This window comes from Nymphalis io, chromosome 29 (assembly GCF_905147045.1).
Source record: "Nymphalis io chromosome 29, ilAglIoxx1.1, whole genome shotgun sequence".
In the NCBI taxonomy this organism is placed as follows: Eukaryota; Metazoa; Arthropoda; class Insecta; order Lepidoptera; family Nymphalidae; genus Nymphalis; species Nymphalis io.
The window spans coordinates 640,410-653,740 of NC_065916.1; the positions used below are offsets into that span (position 1 = coordinate 640,410).

The 13,331-nt window shown below is 41.9% G+C and overlaps 2 protein-coding genes across 4 annotated transcripts in view; one reads left to right on the forward strand and one right to left on the reverse strand.

Moving 5' to 3' along the window:
* LOC126779445 (poly [ADP-ribose] polymerase tankyrase) overlaps positions 1–13,331 on the forward strand; it is a 43,381-nt gene that overhangs the window by 12,299 nt on the left and 17,751 nt on the right. The window lies entirely within an intron of this gene.
* LOC126779609 (acyl-CoA Delta(11) desaturase-like) lies at positions 330–11,412 on the reverse strand. Of its 2 annotated transcripts, XM_050503754.1 has the most exons (6): positions 11,328–11,412; positions 3,987–4,209; positions 3,338–3,512; positions 1,972–2,133; positions 1,175–1,615; positions 330–866 (listed from the first exon to the last, which is right to left on the reverse strand). In XM_050503754.1, exons 2-5 carry the CDS (start codon positions 4,204–4,206, stop codon positions 1,177–1,179), a joined length of 996 nt encoding a protein of 331 aa, XP_050359711.1. In that variant the 5' UTR covers positions 4,207–4,209; positions 11,328–11,412; the 3' UTR covers positions 330–866; positions 1,175–1,176. The 2 variants fall into 2 exon arrangements, with proteins under 2 accessions (XP_050359711.1, XP_050359710.1); XM_050503753.1 differs by lacking the exon at positions 330–866 and having other exon boundaries at positions 1,134–1,615.

Genomic DNA, 13,331 nt, shown 5'->3' on the forward strand with positions numbered 1-13,331 from the left:
CTCGCACACCGCCACACTCGCACACCGCCACACTCGCACACCGCCACACTCGCACACCGCCACACTCGCACACCGACACGCTCGAGTCGTTATACGAAACTAGTTTCTACATTTAATACAAAAAGTAGATATATATTTAATAAAACAAATAGTAAGAATTCACGTAACTACTGAATTGTTTGTTCGAGAAGTGTGATTGTTTTCTTCTTAAAGTCAAAAGAGAATAAAAAAACACTGTCGTATCATTCAGTCTCTAACTGAACGAGTCGTTGCTTAACACGTAATTTATTTATTAGCTCTTTCAGGGAAACATAAAAATATTTTTACAGTTATAAGTAAAACATTTTTATTTCATAACACAATTAAGTTTCCACCACCTACTAAAAAATAAACGGTAACATTAACCACACAGCTTGTAAGAAACTTAAGACAGAAAAATAAATTATAAAACACCGACAAAGGCTTCAGCTTCTTCAAAGACCCGGCGGGCCGGGTGTCGGCACGTGACACGTGACGTCACTCAGTTTCGCAGGTAAATATCCGAGTGGTCGTTTCGTAGCTTGTGTCCCGCGATATGTCGAATTTTATCAAGTGTATTTCAATATGTTAATGTGTCTGGGTAGGAATGATCTTATAACCAAATTAATAAAAAATTGCTGCAAAACGTCTGTGCCAATTACGTACAACTCACGATCTTAATTCGGACGTATAAAAAAAGCTCTTTTCAGAGCTGCATAAAAATCAGTTTCTTACTTCTTTAATCGAACTATTAACAACAGCCGTTACGAGAAGCTTAGGACTAGCTGAGGTCATGACCATGTCCTCGCTACCCGATAGGTGTATCTAGCGAGCGCTGTCGGCCACGCCTGTGTTGCCATGAGATTATACCCATTTAATTAAATTAAATTTTAATTTTATTCAGGGTAATTATCTTTCTTAGTACTGTAGAAATGATTAAAAAAATTGAACTGATACCCAATAACCACTTCACGGGTCGGACAGAGATTTTTTTAACCACCGTATAAAGCATTTTAACTACGGTTAAGTATTGCCATTATCGTTATAATTTTATATATCACACTACTCGCGTGTGATAGCGCGAAGTAAACATTTTTTTAAATAAAACAAAAAAAAAATGTTTTTTATATTTTTTATACACAATATGCAAGTTTACCATCATTTAATACCCCACGCATTGCTGCCGTCTCCGGTCCTCATCGACCTTGACTTTATTATATCATCCGAAGCCTGTTTGAGATCGTAAGCCCAGCCCAGCCACGCGAAGAAATCGATAAAAAACGTCGTCAAATTCAAAGCGTTATTACCGAGCTCGGCCGTCTTGTAATCCCACGGGAACACGTGGTGATAGTTATGGAAACCCTCGCCGAATGCCACGATCGAAACGGCCAGATTTTGAACCGGTTTTATGTTGCTGTCGTACGGTTTGTTGCCCCATAGATGTGCGGCGCTGTTGACTAGGAATGTCGCGTGTAGGTTCGTCAGGTACCGCAATAATGTTAGGTGCCATGCGGTTGTCAATGTTTCTCCGAAGAAGTACATTGGTATGATGGTTGGTAGTAAAAAGCAGACTGATCCTATGAATGGTATGGCGTATCTGGAATAAAAAAAATGGTGTGTCAATGTGTGCCAAGGTATTAGAATTGATGTGTGAACACGTGAGCTCGTGTACCGATCTCACACACACACTAACGCTCTTATAATTAATCTGACGCTCGAAATCTTCTTACTCGTGTGACGCTCGAAGTCTCAGCCAGTAAGATGTTTACATACCAAAAATTAAAACACGACTGCAAATTATCAGACATCCAAATCGGTTCAGGCATTTGAAAGTATTGAATATATAGCCTTAAAAGATCTTTAAATATTGTATATATCCAAATTTCCATATTGTATAAAATTCGGTGGTGCGGTATGATTATTAAAAAAAAAATAATAATATTAATAACTCACTTCCTCTGAAATCGGAGTACAGGATTCGCGTATATATCCGACATGTCTATTGATTTACCGCGCCTCTTGACCTCTGAGTGCTTCCTCACTAGAAGCCAGCCCATATGCGAGTAGAAAAATCCGCGAGTGGCGTTGTGGGGATCAGCGTCCGTATCGCTATACCTGAGGAAACCATTTCGTGCTAGCACGTCGGGGAAGGTACCACACATATTCTACCGCCAAGCAATGCTTAGTATCGTTGTGTGTTGTGTTTGAAGGGTGACTGAGCCTGTGTACAACAGCCACGGGGATATATCATAGTACCCATGTTTGGTGGCGTATTGGCGTTATAAGGAATGGTTAATATAACAGCGCCAATGTCTACGGGTTGTTGTGACTTATCATCAGGCGGCTCAATTTCCTGTCCGCCTTTCGATTTTATATGAAAAAGTTGCTTAAGAAAAATAGTATCTGCTATGATTTCGGCTTCCCACGGATACAATAATGGTATATATAAAACGTTTGTATAGTAATATTTATGTATATAACCATAATATTTTACGCGGCACATGTCAGTAAAGCTCCCGGTCACCATGATTCTTTTCGACATCTTCAACAATCATCGTTATATTTTATCAAATTTACACGAAACCATAATGAATTATAGTCTTAAACATCATGAATAGCTTCCATTGTGAACCGTAAGTGTATCTGTTCGATAGTTAAACACGTCGGGGAGTTTGTTTTTAAATATACAGCGATATATAGAGAAAGGACACATAAAAACTTAACTTCCTAACTAATAATTTAAATTTGAAATAACACAATTTAAATTGGCCGTGGTCGTATTTTAAGCAACATATTTAATTAGTTTTAGTGAATATGCACGTTTTTTTATTCAGTAGGAAAGTGTTTTTTTTTTATTCAATCTTATAAAATCAGTTGAATAGTTTTTGCGTGAAAGAGTAACAACGATCCATCCATCTCTCGCCAACTTTTATAATATTAGTGGAATACTTTTTGTATATACAGTAACAGCCTGTTAATGTCCCACTGCTGGGCTAAGGCCTTCTCTACCTTTTGAGGAGAAGGTTTGGAGCTTATTCCACCACGCTGCTCCAATGCAGGTTGGTAGAATACACATGTGGCAGAATTTCGATGAAATTAGACACATATAGGTTTCCTCACGATGTTTTCCTTCACCGTAAATCACGAGATGAATTATAATCACAAATTTAAGCACATGAAAATTCAGTGGTGCTTGCCCGAGTTTGAACCCACGATCATCGGTTAAGATTCACGCGTTCTAACCACTCGGCCATCTCGACTCGATTTTGTATATGTATGAAGTCAAACCTGGACTTATTGTGGAACATTCTCCTGTTACCTGTGATGCATCCGGTGGTCACGCACCCAATCCATCACCGTGTTCTGGAATGCGAATGTATTCATGATCATCAGAAGAACTTGCAAGGGCATCTTCGCCTTGTACGCCCTGTGGGTCCAGAGCCGATGCGCGCCCGCCGTCACACCGATAGATGCTAACACGAATATTGTATAGTCTGAAAGGCAGAAATTATATTCAGGACTGTGTAGGTACCGCCCACTCATTATTTTCTACCGCGAAACAGCAATACTGAGTGTTATTGTGTTCCGGTTTGAATGGTGAGCGTATTTCTTACAAGTACCAAAGTCTAAAGGCAGTGGTGACCACTTACTGTCAACTGGCCCATTTGTCAGTGTGCCTAATTTATATATAAAAAAAATAGTAGCTGCAATATTTGTGCACAGATTAGTACCCCTTCCCTATATATATAATTATGACTGTATTTCAATCAGTAAGCCATCTATCCTGAACAGAAATTGGGTGTCGAAATTTTGGCTTTTTTAAAATGATTCTTGAGTTCATTGTGTCTCGTGGAATTGACCTCTAACACCTTCAATTGCTTTCTGCCTCCATTTGCCGCCTCTCAAACCTGTCGTTCTAAGCTCTTGTCTTCTCAACCTGCCGGCGGATTACGACATTACGTACTTACGAAATATAAGCGTGCTCCACGTAGCGACGGTGCAAGCGAGGTATAATCCGTACAAAGCTGATAGGTGCCCGTAACCGAAGGTTAATAAGTTACGATACACGATGTCATATTTTCGTGGTGCTGCTTGAGGGGCTATCAGCTTTTCGAACTCTTCTTCCTCGTCGCCATCTTTCGGCAGTTCACTGACGTCACGCACACTCGTTGATGAGAATGGTGGCATTTTCTGTGGAAATTATTACATTAGAATAGAATAATCTGTATCTATACGAGATAGATTACAGTGCACACGTGTGTGCGCTTTCATAATCCGATGGGATGGTCCGATTTTACAGTCACATGACTGTAAAATAGTCCAGGCGTAGGAACAACGACGAAACGTCCAAGGCATACGAGCGGTACCGAGAAGTTCTCAGCAGGAAACTCGCCAATTTTTTGGTTTGACCCAAGGATGAGACAGTTCTCGTTGGTCTACTGGCAAACTTTTAAGGCAGCAGGCCCTGATATGTTTGGTAATTCTATGACATCATAATCACTAAAGACTGCTCAGCGACTGTTTAGTTAAACACTGATTTATCTCTTTGTATGATACAAATCTTCGTATGATACATCGATCTGACATTCGAAAGAAGAAGACACAGGATTGTTTAATTAATCGCTCGCAAAACAACGTTAATAATTACGTCATAAAATATATTTACATAATATTAAAATGTTCTCATGTCTCTTCATGATTAAAATAATTATAATACAAAAAGTTATATAATTATTAAGAGAAGTAATTATTTTGTACGGAGTATTTTTTTTAATTGTTTGCACTTTTGCTTAAATCACTTGTTGAAGGTTATGTTTTATACAGCCTTTAAGATTTTTATACAGCCTTTGAAGGGATATCTGAGCGACCATCTGCTCATCTGGTGGTAGGATGCTAACATCCGCCTGGCTTGTTACCACCGTACGCATGGTGAAAAACTCGTGAAGTGGCTTGCAGCCGCGTTTCGAGGTCAGCCAGCGTACAGCCAGAGCCCGAGCGAGTGTTCGCGATGGGTGTTGGTCCGATTGGAGACGGCTGTTGAACCAATGCCGGGGGAAACTGTATTGACCTGCCGGACAGGGAGACCCGAAGAAACGGCTGTTCCGCTGGCCGCCCGTGGCATAGTACAGGGGCCCGAGCGTGCCTAACCAGCTCGTGAGGCTGCCCCACCAGGCCACGCATAATCTCGGGGTGGACCGTCGTGCCGGTTGGTGACCGGTAGGTGGGGTCCCGGCGGCCACTTCCGGGGGGGTTCGGGGGCCCTTCCGTCTGGCGGGTCAGTGTATTTTTCCTTTTGGCAACCACTTGGGGAAACACCTACCTTAATTATCCCGGCTACACGCTTGAAGAATCCTTCAAAGCGAAAGCCGGAGTATGCTTGTTCGTCAGGACGGATGTTTGCTGTCACCGACTGCGCTGCTGGGAGGACCCCTCCTTCTCCATGTTGGTGGTACGTGTGGACCTGGTTCGTCAGAGCCGAGTCTACGTGTGCCTCTACAGATCCCACAATGGTGACTTGGAGACAAGCCGATTATTTGACCATCTTAGTCGGGTGGCAGATGCTGCGCAAGAGCAATTTCCTAACGCGGAATTGGTGTTTTTGGGGGATTTTAATGCTCACCACGAATCCTGGTTGAAATCCCTCAAAACTGACCATGCTGGAAGGACTGCTCATGCTTTTGCTCTCACACATGACTTGACCCAACTGGTTGATCAGCCCACCAGGATCCCAGACATTGATGGGCAAGCACCTTCTCTACTGGACCTTCTGCTGACTTCTCACCCGGTGGAATATCAGGTTGTGGTTCAGGCTCCTCTTGGCTCTTCGGATCACAGCCTTATTTCTACCAGAGTGCCACAGGCCAAGCTGCCGCCACTAGCGGTATGCAAACGTCGCGTTTGGCACTATAAGTCGGCGGATTGGGACGGTATGCGCGATTACTATGCGTCGGTCCCTTGGAAGGAACGTTGCTTCAGTGGGAATGACCCGACAGCTAGTGCCGCTGCTGTTGCTGGCGAGATCATGCTGGGAATGGAATACTACATTCCTAGCTCAGATCTCGTCAGTAGGAGTACGCGTAACCGTTGGTTCACTCGTGAATGTGCCGATGCTGTATCATCTAAGCAGGCGGCATATCGCAAGTGGATCAACGGCTGTATTAGCGGGGCATCTAACATTGACTCACTGAAAGCAAACTATAATAAAAATTCCAAGTCCTGTAGAAAGGCATACACGAGAGCGGATGCACAGCGCATTGTACAGATTGGTCATGACCTTGTTTCGCATCCTAGGGGCTCCCGTAGCTTCTGGCGTCTGACCAAGTCTGTGCAAAACAATTTCTGCCAACCTTCGCTGCCACCGCTCAGAAATCCGGACGGATCGCTAGCTCACAGTCCGCAAGAGCAAGCTGATCTCCTGGCTAAACTCTTCGCCGACAATTCCGTCATCGATGATTGTAGTGCACTGCCACCTACAATACCTGCATGTGGCCATACGATGCCTGACATTAAAATCAGGCAACGTGATGTGCGTGCGCAGCTGCAATCACTTGATGTACGGAAAGCTAGCGGTCCCGATGGAATACCAGCCATAGTGCTGAAGAAGTACGCAGCGGAGCTGTCTCCTGTGTTAACGCGCCTGTTCCAACTTTCTCTCTCTTCGGGAAGTGTGCCGGTGGCTTGGAGAAGAGCTAATGTGCAAGCGGTTCCCAAAAAAGGGGATCGGTCTGACCCGGCAAATTATCGGCCAATAGCTATCACCTCAGTACTTTGTAAGGTGATGGAACGGATTTTAAACAACGAACTGATCCATTACCTAGAAGATCACTGTCTGATTAATGATCGTCAGTACGGGTTTCGACCAAAACGGTCCACAGGTGATCTTCTAGCGTACGTAACACACCTTTGGGGTGAAGCTATCGACAAGCATGGAGAATCGTTGGCTGTCAGTCTCGATATCTCCAAGGCTTTCGACAGGGTCTGGCACAGAAGTCTTCTCTCCAAGCTACCGGCATATGGTCTGCCTGTTCAGCTATGCACCTGGATTGCCAGCTTCCTACACAAGCGTAGCCTTCGTGTTTTAGTTGATGGTTGCGCTTCACAATTGAACGCTATGTAGTGAATGCTGGGGTCCCCCAGGGATCTGTGCTATCTCCCACACTCTTTCTTTTGCATATCAATGATATGCTCTCCCTTGGGAACATACATTGCTATGCAGATGATAGTACAGTGCATGGTGGATACCACGGACGCGCAGTGGCTGGGCGGGCGGAAACTGAGGAGAGGCGGGAGAATCTTGTCATTGAACTCGATAGGACGTTAGAGCTCATCGCCAAATGGGGCTCTGATAATCTTGTTGAGTTTAATGCCAAGAAAACACAGGTATGCGCTCTCACGGCGAAAAAGTCAACATTTTCCCCTCTTCCCTCCCTCTGTGGTACTCCGCTGGTGATGCAAAGCAAAATCGCCATGCTGGGGATTGACGTTCGCTGCGACCTTAGTCCAAGGGATTACATCGAGGCTGTTATAAAAACAGCTTCACGGAAACTCGGAGTTCTGAACAAGGTGCGGCGCTTTTTCACGCCACAACAACTGTGCCTGCTGTACAAAACACAGGTACGGTCTTGCGTGGAATATTGCTCGCACCTTTGGGATGGCTCCGCTAAGTACCTACTTGAGGCCTTGGACCGGTTGCAGCGACGTGCCGTACGCATTATTGGCGACGTAAAGGTCACAAACACCCTTGAACCTTTACAATTGCGTCGTGAGATAGCAGCACTGAGCGCTTTCTATCAACTGTATCACGGCGAGTGCTCTGAGGAATTATTCTCTCTAATTCCTGCTTCCCCCTTCTTTCTTAAGTCCACGCGAGCTGGTTCTCGATGTCACCGCCTTACTGTGACATCAATTCCATCGCGAACAAAGAAATTTGGCAACTCCTTTCTTTGTCGCACTTCCAAAAAATGGAATTCCTTACCAGCTCACGTGTTCCCCTCCTCTTACAACCCGGGTTCCTTCAAACGAGGCGTGAAGAGGCATCTTGCGGGCCGGCAAGGCGAAGGCGGCTAGTGCAGAACGTTTTTCCCGTCTGTACTGGCCGTCGTCGCGTTTGGACTCTACTACCACTTACCATCAGGTGGAGTAGAGTCATTTGCCCTCCCGGCGAATATAAAAAAAAAAAAAACTAAGCTGAGCTCGTATTATGGAAACCAGACAACTGATATACTACATATACTACTTTTCTTTTGTAAATACATACTTATACAGAACCCACAACCTTCGGCGTGAAAGACAAGTATCTAGTAGTACCAACCACGTCAACTGGCCCGTTAATTTTGATGAGTGTATTCTTGTAATTTTATAATTATTACGGTTAATGTCGCATATCACTTAAATGACATTTCACGATCGTTTTCTGCGTCGAGTTTCGAGTTTGTTCTTGGTTGACTTAACTACGTATATACACTATAATTCTTTAAAAATTTTTTCGTAAAGCCGCAGACCCGCAGGTCCTGGGCTCAATTCCCAGGTCGGGCCAATAAAAAAGTTATTGACTTTTTCTGTCAGAAAATTCTCAGTAGCATTAGAAAGCACGTAAAGCCGTTGGTCCTGCGCTTGAATTCTTTCCGGTCGTGTCGGATTGCCGTCCCATCGGATTATGAGAGCGAGGGAAGACAATGCACCTGTGTTTGCACACACACTTGTGCACTTTAATATCTCCTTGGCTAATGTCTCTTGAGATTGGCCGCCGTGGCCGAAATCGGTCTGGAGGACATTATTACACTTTAATTTTACTTCGAAACTTTTGAAAACAACAAAAGACGTCATTATTTCGCGAATCCATAATGAACGTTACAGATTATTCAAGATCTCGACCAATGATATCGCGTTAATTCGATGTCAGAGGTGTTTGTTTGTGTTTACTCCTCTCGTGGTTAGAATAGGCTATGGTTGGACTTCTATTGTCTTACTGGATTTGTTTAAAGTAGAAATAGAGTGGGTCACTGCCCTTCCGGGTAGGAACCCATGCGATCGATATTAACTCCGAAGGTTAATCATCCGTCACGTTCATGTTTTGTCACGAGGTTTTCCTCTATCGTGCACGAGATAAATAATAGTAATTAATCCGCAATCATCGTTAAGATTCATGTTTTTTTTTTTTAAATAGATAAGCGAATATGCAAATGGGTCGCTGGATAACCATCCACTAACCAGTGTTCAGCATTTCTCATTGACATAAGTGTAACTATTCAGTACATCGCCATTGAGCCGGTAACTTTTGGAACTAAGATGTCATGTCTATCGTTCCTGTAGTTACGCTCTCTCTCACCCTTCAAACCGTAACGCATCAATACGTAGTATTGTTTGACGGAAGAAGAGTGACGACTTGACTAATTGAAATGGTCTTTCGTACTGACGCAATGTTATTTCATCACGAACAATGGCTAGTTAATCATCTTATAAGCATTGCCATAATAAGGCATTATTTTTCTTTATCATTAAGCGTCAAAAATTGTTTTAATGCAAGTACAGTAACAGTAACAGCCTGTAAATGTCCCACTGCTGGGCTAAGGCCTCCTCTCCCTTTTTGAGGAGAAGGTTTAGAGCTTATTCCACCACGCTGCTCCAATGCGGGTTGGTGGAATACAATGTGGCAGAATTTCGATGAAATTAGGAACGTAAAGCACGAGATGAATTATAAACAGAAATTAAGCACATGAAAATTCTGTAATGCTTGCCCGGGCTTGAACCCACGTTTATCGGTTATTATATTCACGTGTTCTTACCACTGGGCCATCGACTTAAGACTTTTAATGCAAGCCACTAATTAATAGGATAAAGGTTGCCCGTGAGAGATCGCTATAAGCGATAAGACCGCGTTTGCGCGCCATTTGTTGTTTGATTGTTTCCTATTACTCTTATGTTTTTTATATGTTGTGCAATAAGTATTAAATAAAATAAATAATAAATCAAATATATATATTATAAATATTTAGTAATATTTTTATATAAGCGTCGTCGCCAGTGTAACTACAGGCAAGAGATATGATCTTAGTTCCCAAGTTTGGTAGCATTGGGAAGTTTGGTAGCAAGGGATATCAATGTATATGAGCGATGCTGGAAGCTACTAACCGGTAGTTGATAGACCATTTATTACCCTATACCACCATAGATTCATGGACTGATCAATTGTGAAATTCAATTTTCAATTAAAAAAAATAATAGAAGCAATACGCGTACAATTAAATGTACCTACATGTACCAATTGTTCTTTTTTTTTATATGCGCCGAGATGGCAAATGACTCTACTCCACCTGATGGTAAGTGGTAGTAGAGTCCAAACGCGACGACGGCCAGTACAGTCGGGAAGAATGTTCTGTACTAGCCGTCCCCGCCTTGCCGGCCCGCAAGATGCCTCTTCACGCCTCGTTTGAAGGAACCCGGGTTGTAAGAGGAGGGGAACACGTGAGCTGGTAAGGAATTCCATTTTTTGGTAGTGCGACAAAGAAAGGAGTTGCCAAATTTCTTTGTGCGCGATGGAATTGATGTCACAGGCGGTGACATCGAGAACCAGTTCGCGTGGACTTAAGAAGGAAGGGGGAAGCAGGAGAAGCTGAAATCTTATAAGAAATTTATTTTTATACTAGTTTTCGTCTGCGGCTCGACCCGAGTGTTAGGTTTAAAACGCTAATAAGGTAGCTGGGGCTCAGGTTTATTTTATACCAAATCTCATCAAAATCGGTTCAGTTTACTCGTGAAACCGTAACACACGCTGAGTTACTTTCGCACTTGTAATACGAGTATAAATTTTTCTAAAGCTCGTCAATAGTTAGGAAACAAAAAAAAAACAAATGACTATCGTCTGATATACCGCGAAAAAATTCTATATGTATGATATAGGCGGACCGGGGAAACGGCCGCTTAATGTTAAGTCCATCACCGTTTTTAGACATTGGCGATGTAAGAAATGTTAACCATCCGTTACATCGCCTATGCACCACGAACCTTGGGTACTAAGTGGTTATCAATTACACCGGCTATACTACATATACTACTTTTCTTTTGTAAATACATCCTTTTATTGATAATTACATCCAGACTCAGGCCAAACGGACATGTTCATGCACACAAATGTCTGTCCTGAGTGGGAATCGAATTCAAAACATTCGGCGCGAAAGGCCAACTCACCAACCACGCCAACCGGCCCGTCAAATATATATATTCACTTGTAAAATAATAACAATAATTATACATCGATTCGGCTAATAATTTGTGTATTAACGTTCGTGAATATTTTTTAAAAAACTTACATATCTTAATAAACAGAGTCCTTTTAAAAGCAGCTTTATTAAAAACGATTTATCCGCCACACGAACAACACGAACTATATTAATGTTCGGTTATAACGTATAAACTGACGTCTCGGAAAATCTCCGTCCCTTATATACGAACGGCCTTGATGGCATTCGATTTATTATATATAATAAATATATAACAATAATGACATGAAACTTTAATTTTATTTAATGGGGTTCTGTACAGCTAAAGTGATTTTTTTTTTTTTTTTATATATGGACGGGTAATTAGGCCACATGATGGTATGATGTATAAGTAAGATGTATGTACCTTGTGCTTGTAGTTACACTCACTCACTCTCCCTTCAAACCGGAACGCAACGATAGTAAGTATGCTGTTTTCGTTTTAGAATATTTGATAAGTTACCACCAAGTAAATAGTAATAAGTTATATAATAATAATAATGTCCTCCAAACCGATTTCGGCCACGGCAGCCAATCTCATGAGAGATTAGCCAACTGCGCAGGAGATATTATAGTGCACAAGTGTGTGCGCAAACACAGGTGCACTCTCTATTCCCTAACTCTCATAATCCGATGGGACGGCAATCCGACACGACCGAAAAGAGTTCAGGCGCAGGACCAACGGCTTTACGTGCTTTCCGAGGCACGGGAGTGAACTCACTTCCAACTTCCAGACTCCGGGCTGCTACTGAGAATTTTCTGACAGAAAAACCGAATGACTTTTTATCGGCCCGACCTGGGAATTGAACCCAGGACCTCCGGGTCTGCGGCCTTACATCAAGCCACTAGACCAACGAGGCAGTCAGAATAAGTTATATACTTACTAGATAAAAATGTGAATATTACATTTTATGTTTCGACTATTGAATGTTAAAATTGACACCTCATATGATTACACTCGTGTCTGTATGTTCGTCTGTCAGAGTGTTTTTGTTCCGAAACGACTAGATAAAAATCTTAGATAGGTTAAAGACAAATTTTTTTTTTTTTAATTTGTCTGCAACCTTTCTATCCACTTATGTTGTTGTGTATTTTTCTATTATTCGACTTTTATATGTTGTTTTTATTTAAAGACATACATGTTAGTTTGATTGTTGGTGGTAACATATTTGGGTGGCCCAATCAGTACGGTATATAAATAAATGAATGCACGAATTTGCACTTTCGTTTTTAAAGCGGAAATGGTTCAGTGGTTAGATTAGGTAAATCTTAACAGAAGACTGCGGGCTTAATTACGAGCAAAGCAACATCTGAATTTGATGTGATCAAAATTGGTAAGTGTTCGAAATAAATTCAATAAAGTTATTTTTTCGTCAGAGCAATTAAAATTTTTATTTTAACAACATTTTAAAACATTTATTGAAGACTAAACACATTTATAGTCATAAGCCAAGACCTCTAAAGTTACATTAGATACAAATATGTAATAAATTTTATATATCGAGAAACTATATACTATATGATATATACATAGGCTAGCTAACTGCGTAGAAGGTATTGTAGTGCACAAGTGTGCGCGCAAACGTAGTTAAGTGGACTGTATACCCTAAATCTCATGATCAAACGGGAAGGCACACCTGGAACTTTGCATAACACATTCTGATGCCGTGGACGTCTATAGACGTCCACACCAATTACTCAGCTATCGTGTACACTGTGCTGTCGCCTTAAGTATTCACGACTGATGAGCTTAAAGTAGAACATTTGTTTTGAAAGTTAAAAGTGAACCGACCCAACCCCCATCCCTTCTTTCGGCTATACTGCCGGACTCTGATTAAACATAATATGACTTAATATTCATAAAGCTATGAAATAGTTCGTCTTATAAAAAATCTTACGTCATCAAGTGAAATATTCTCACGGCCCCGTGACCCTATTGTTCGTTGAAATAAGTCATTGTGGTTTAAATAAACAAAAAAAAAACAGTACTAGAAGTTATTGTATTATTTTGTCGATTAATTCTCACTAGCAGACCAGTCTGGACTTTGGCACGGC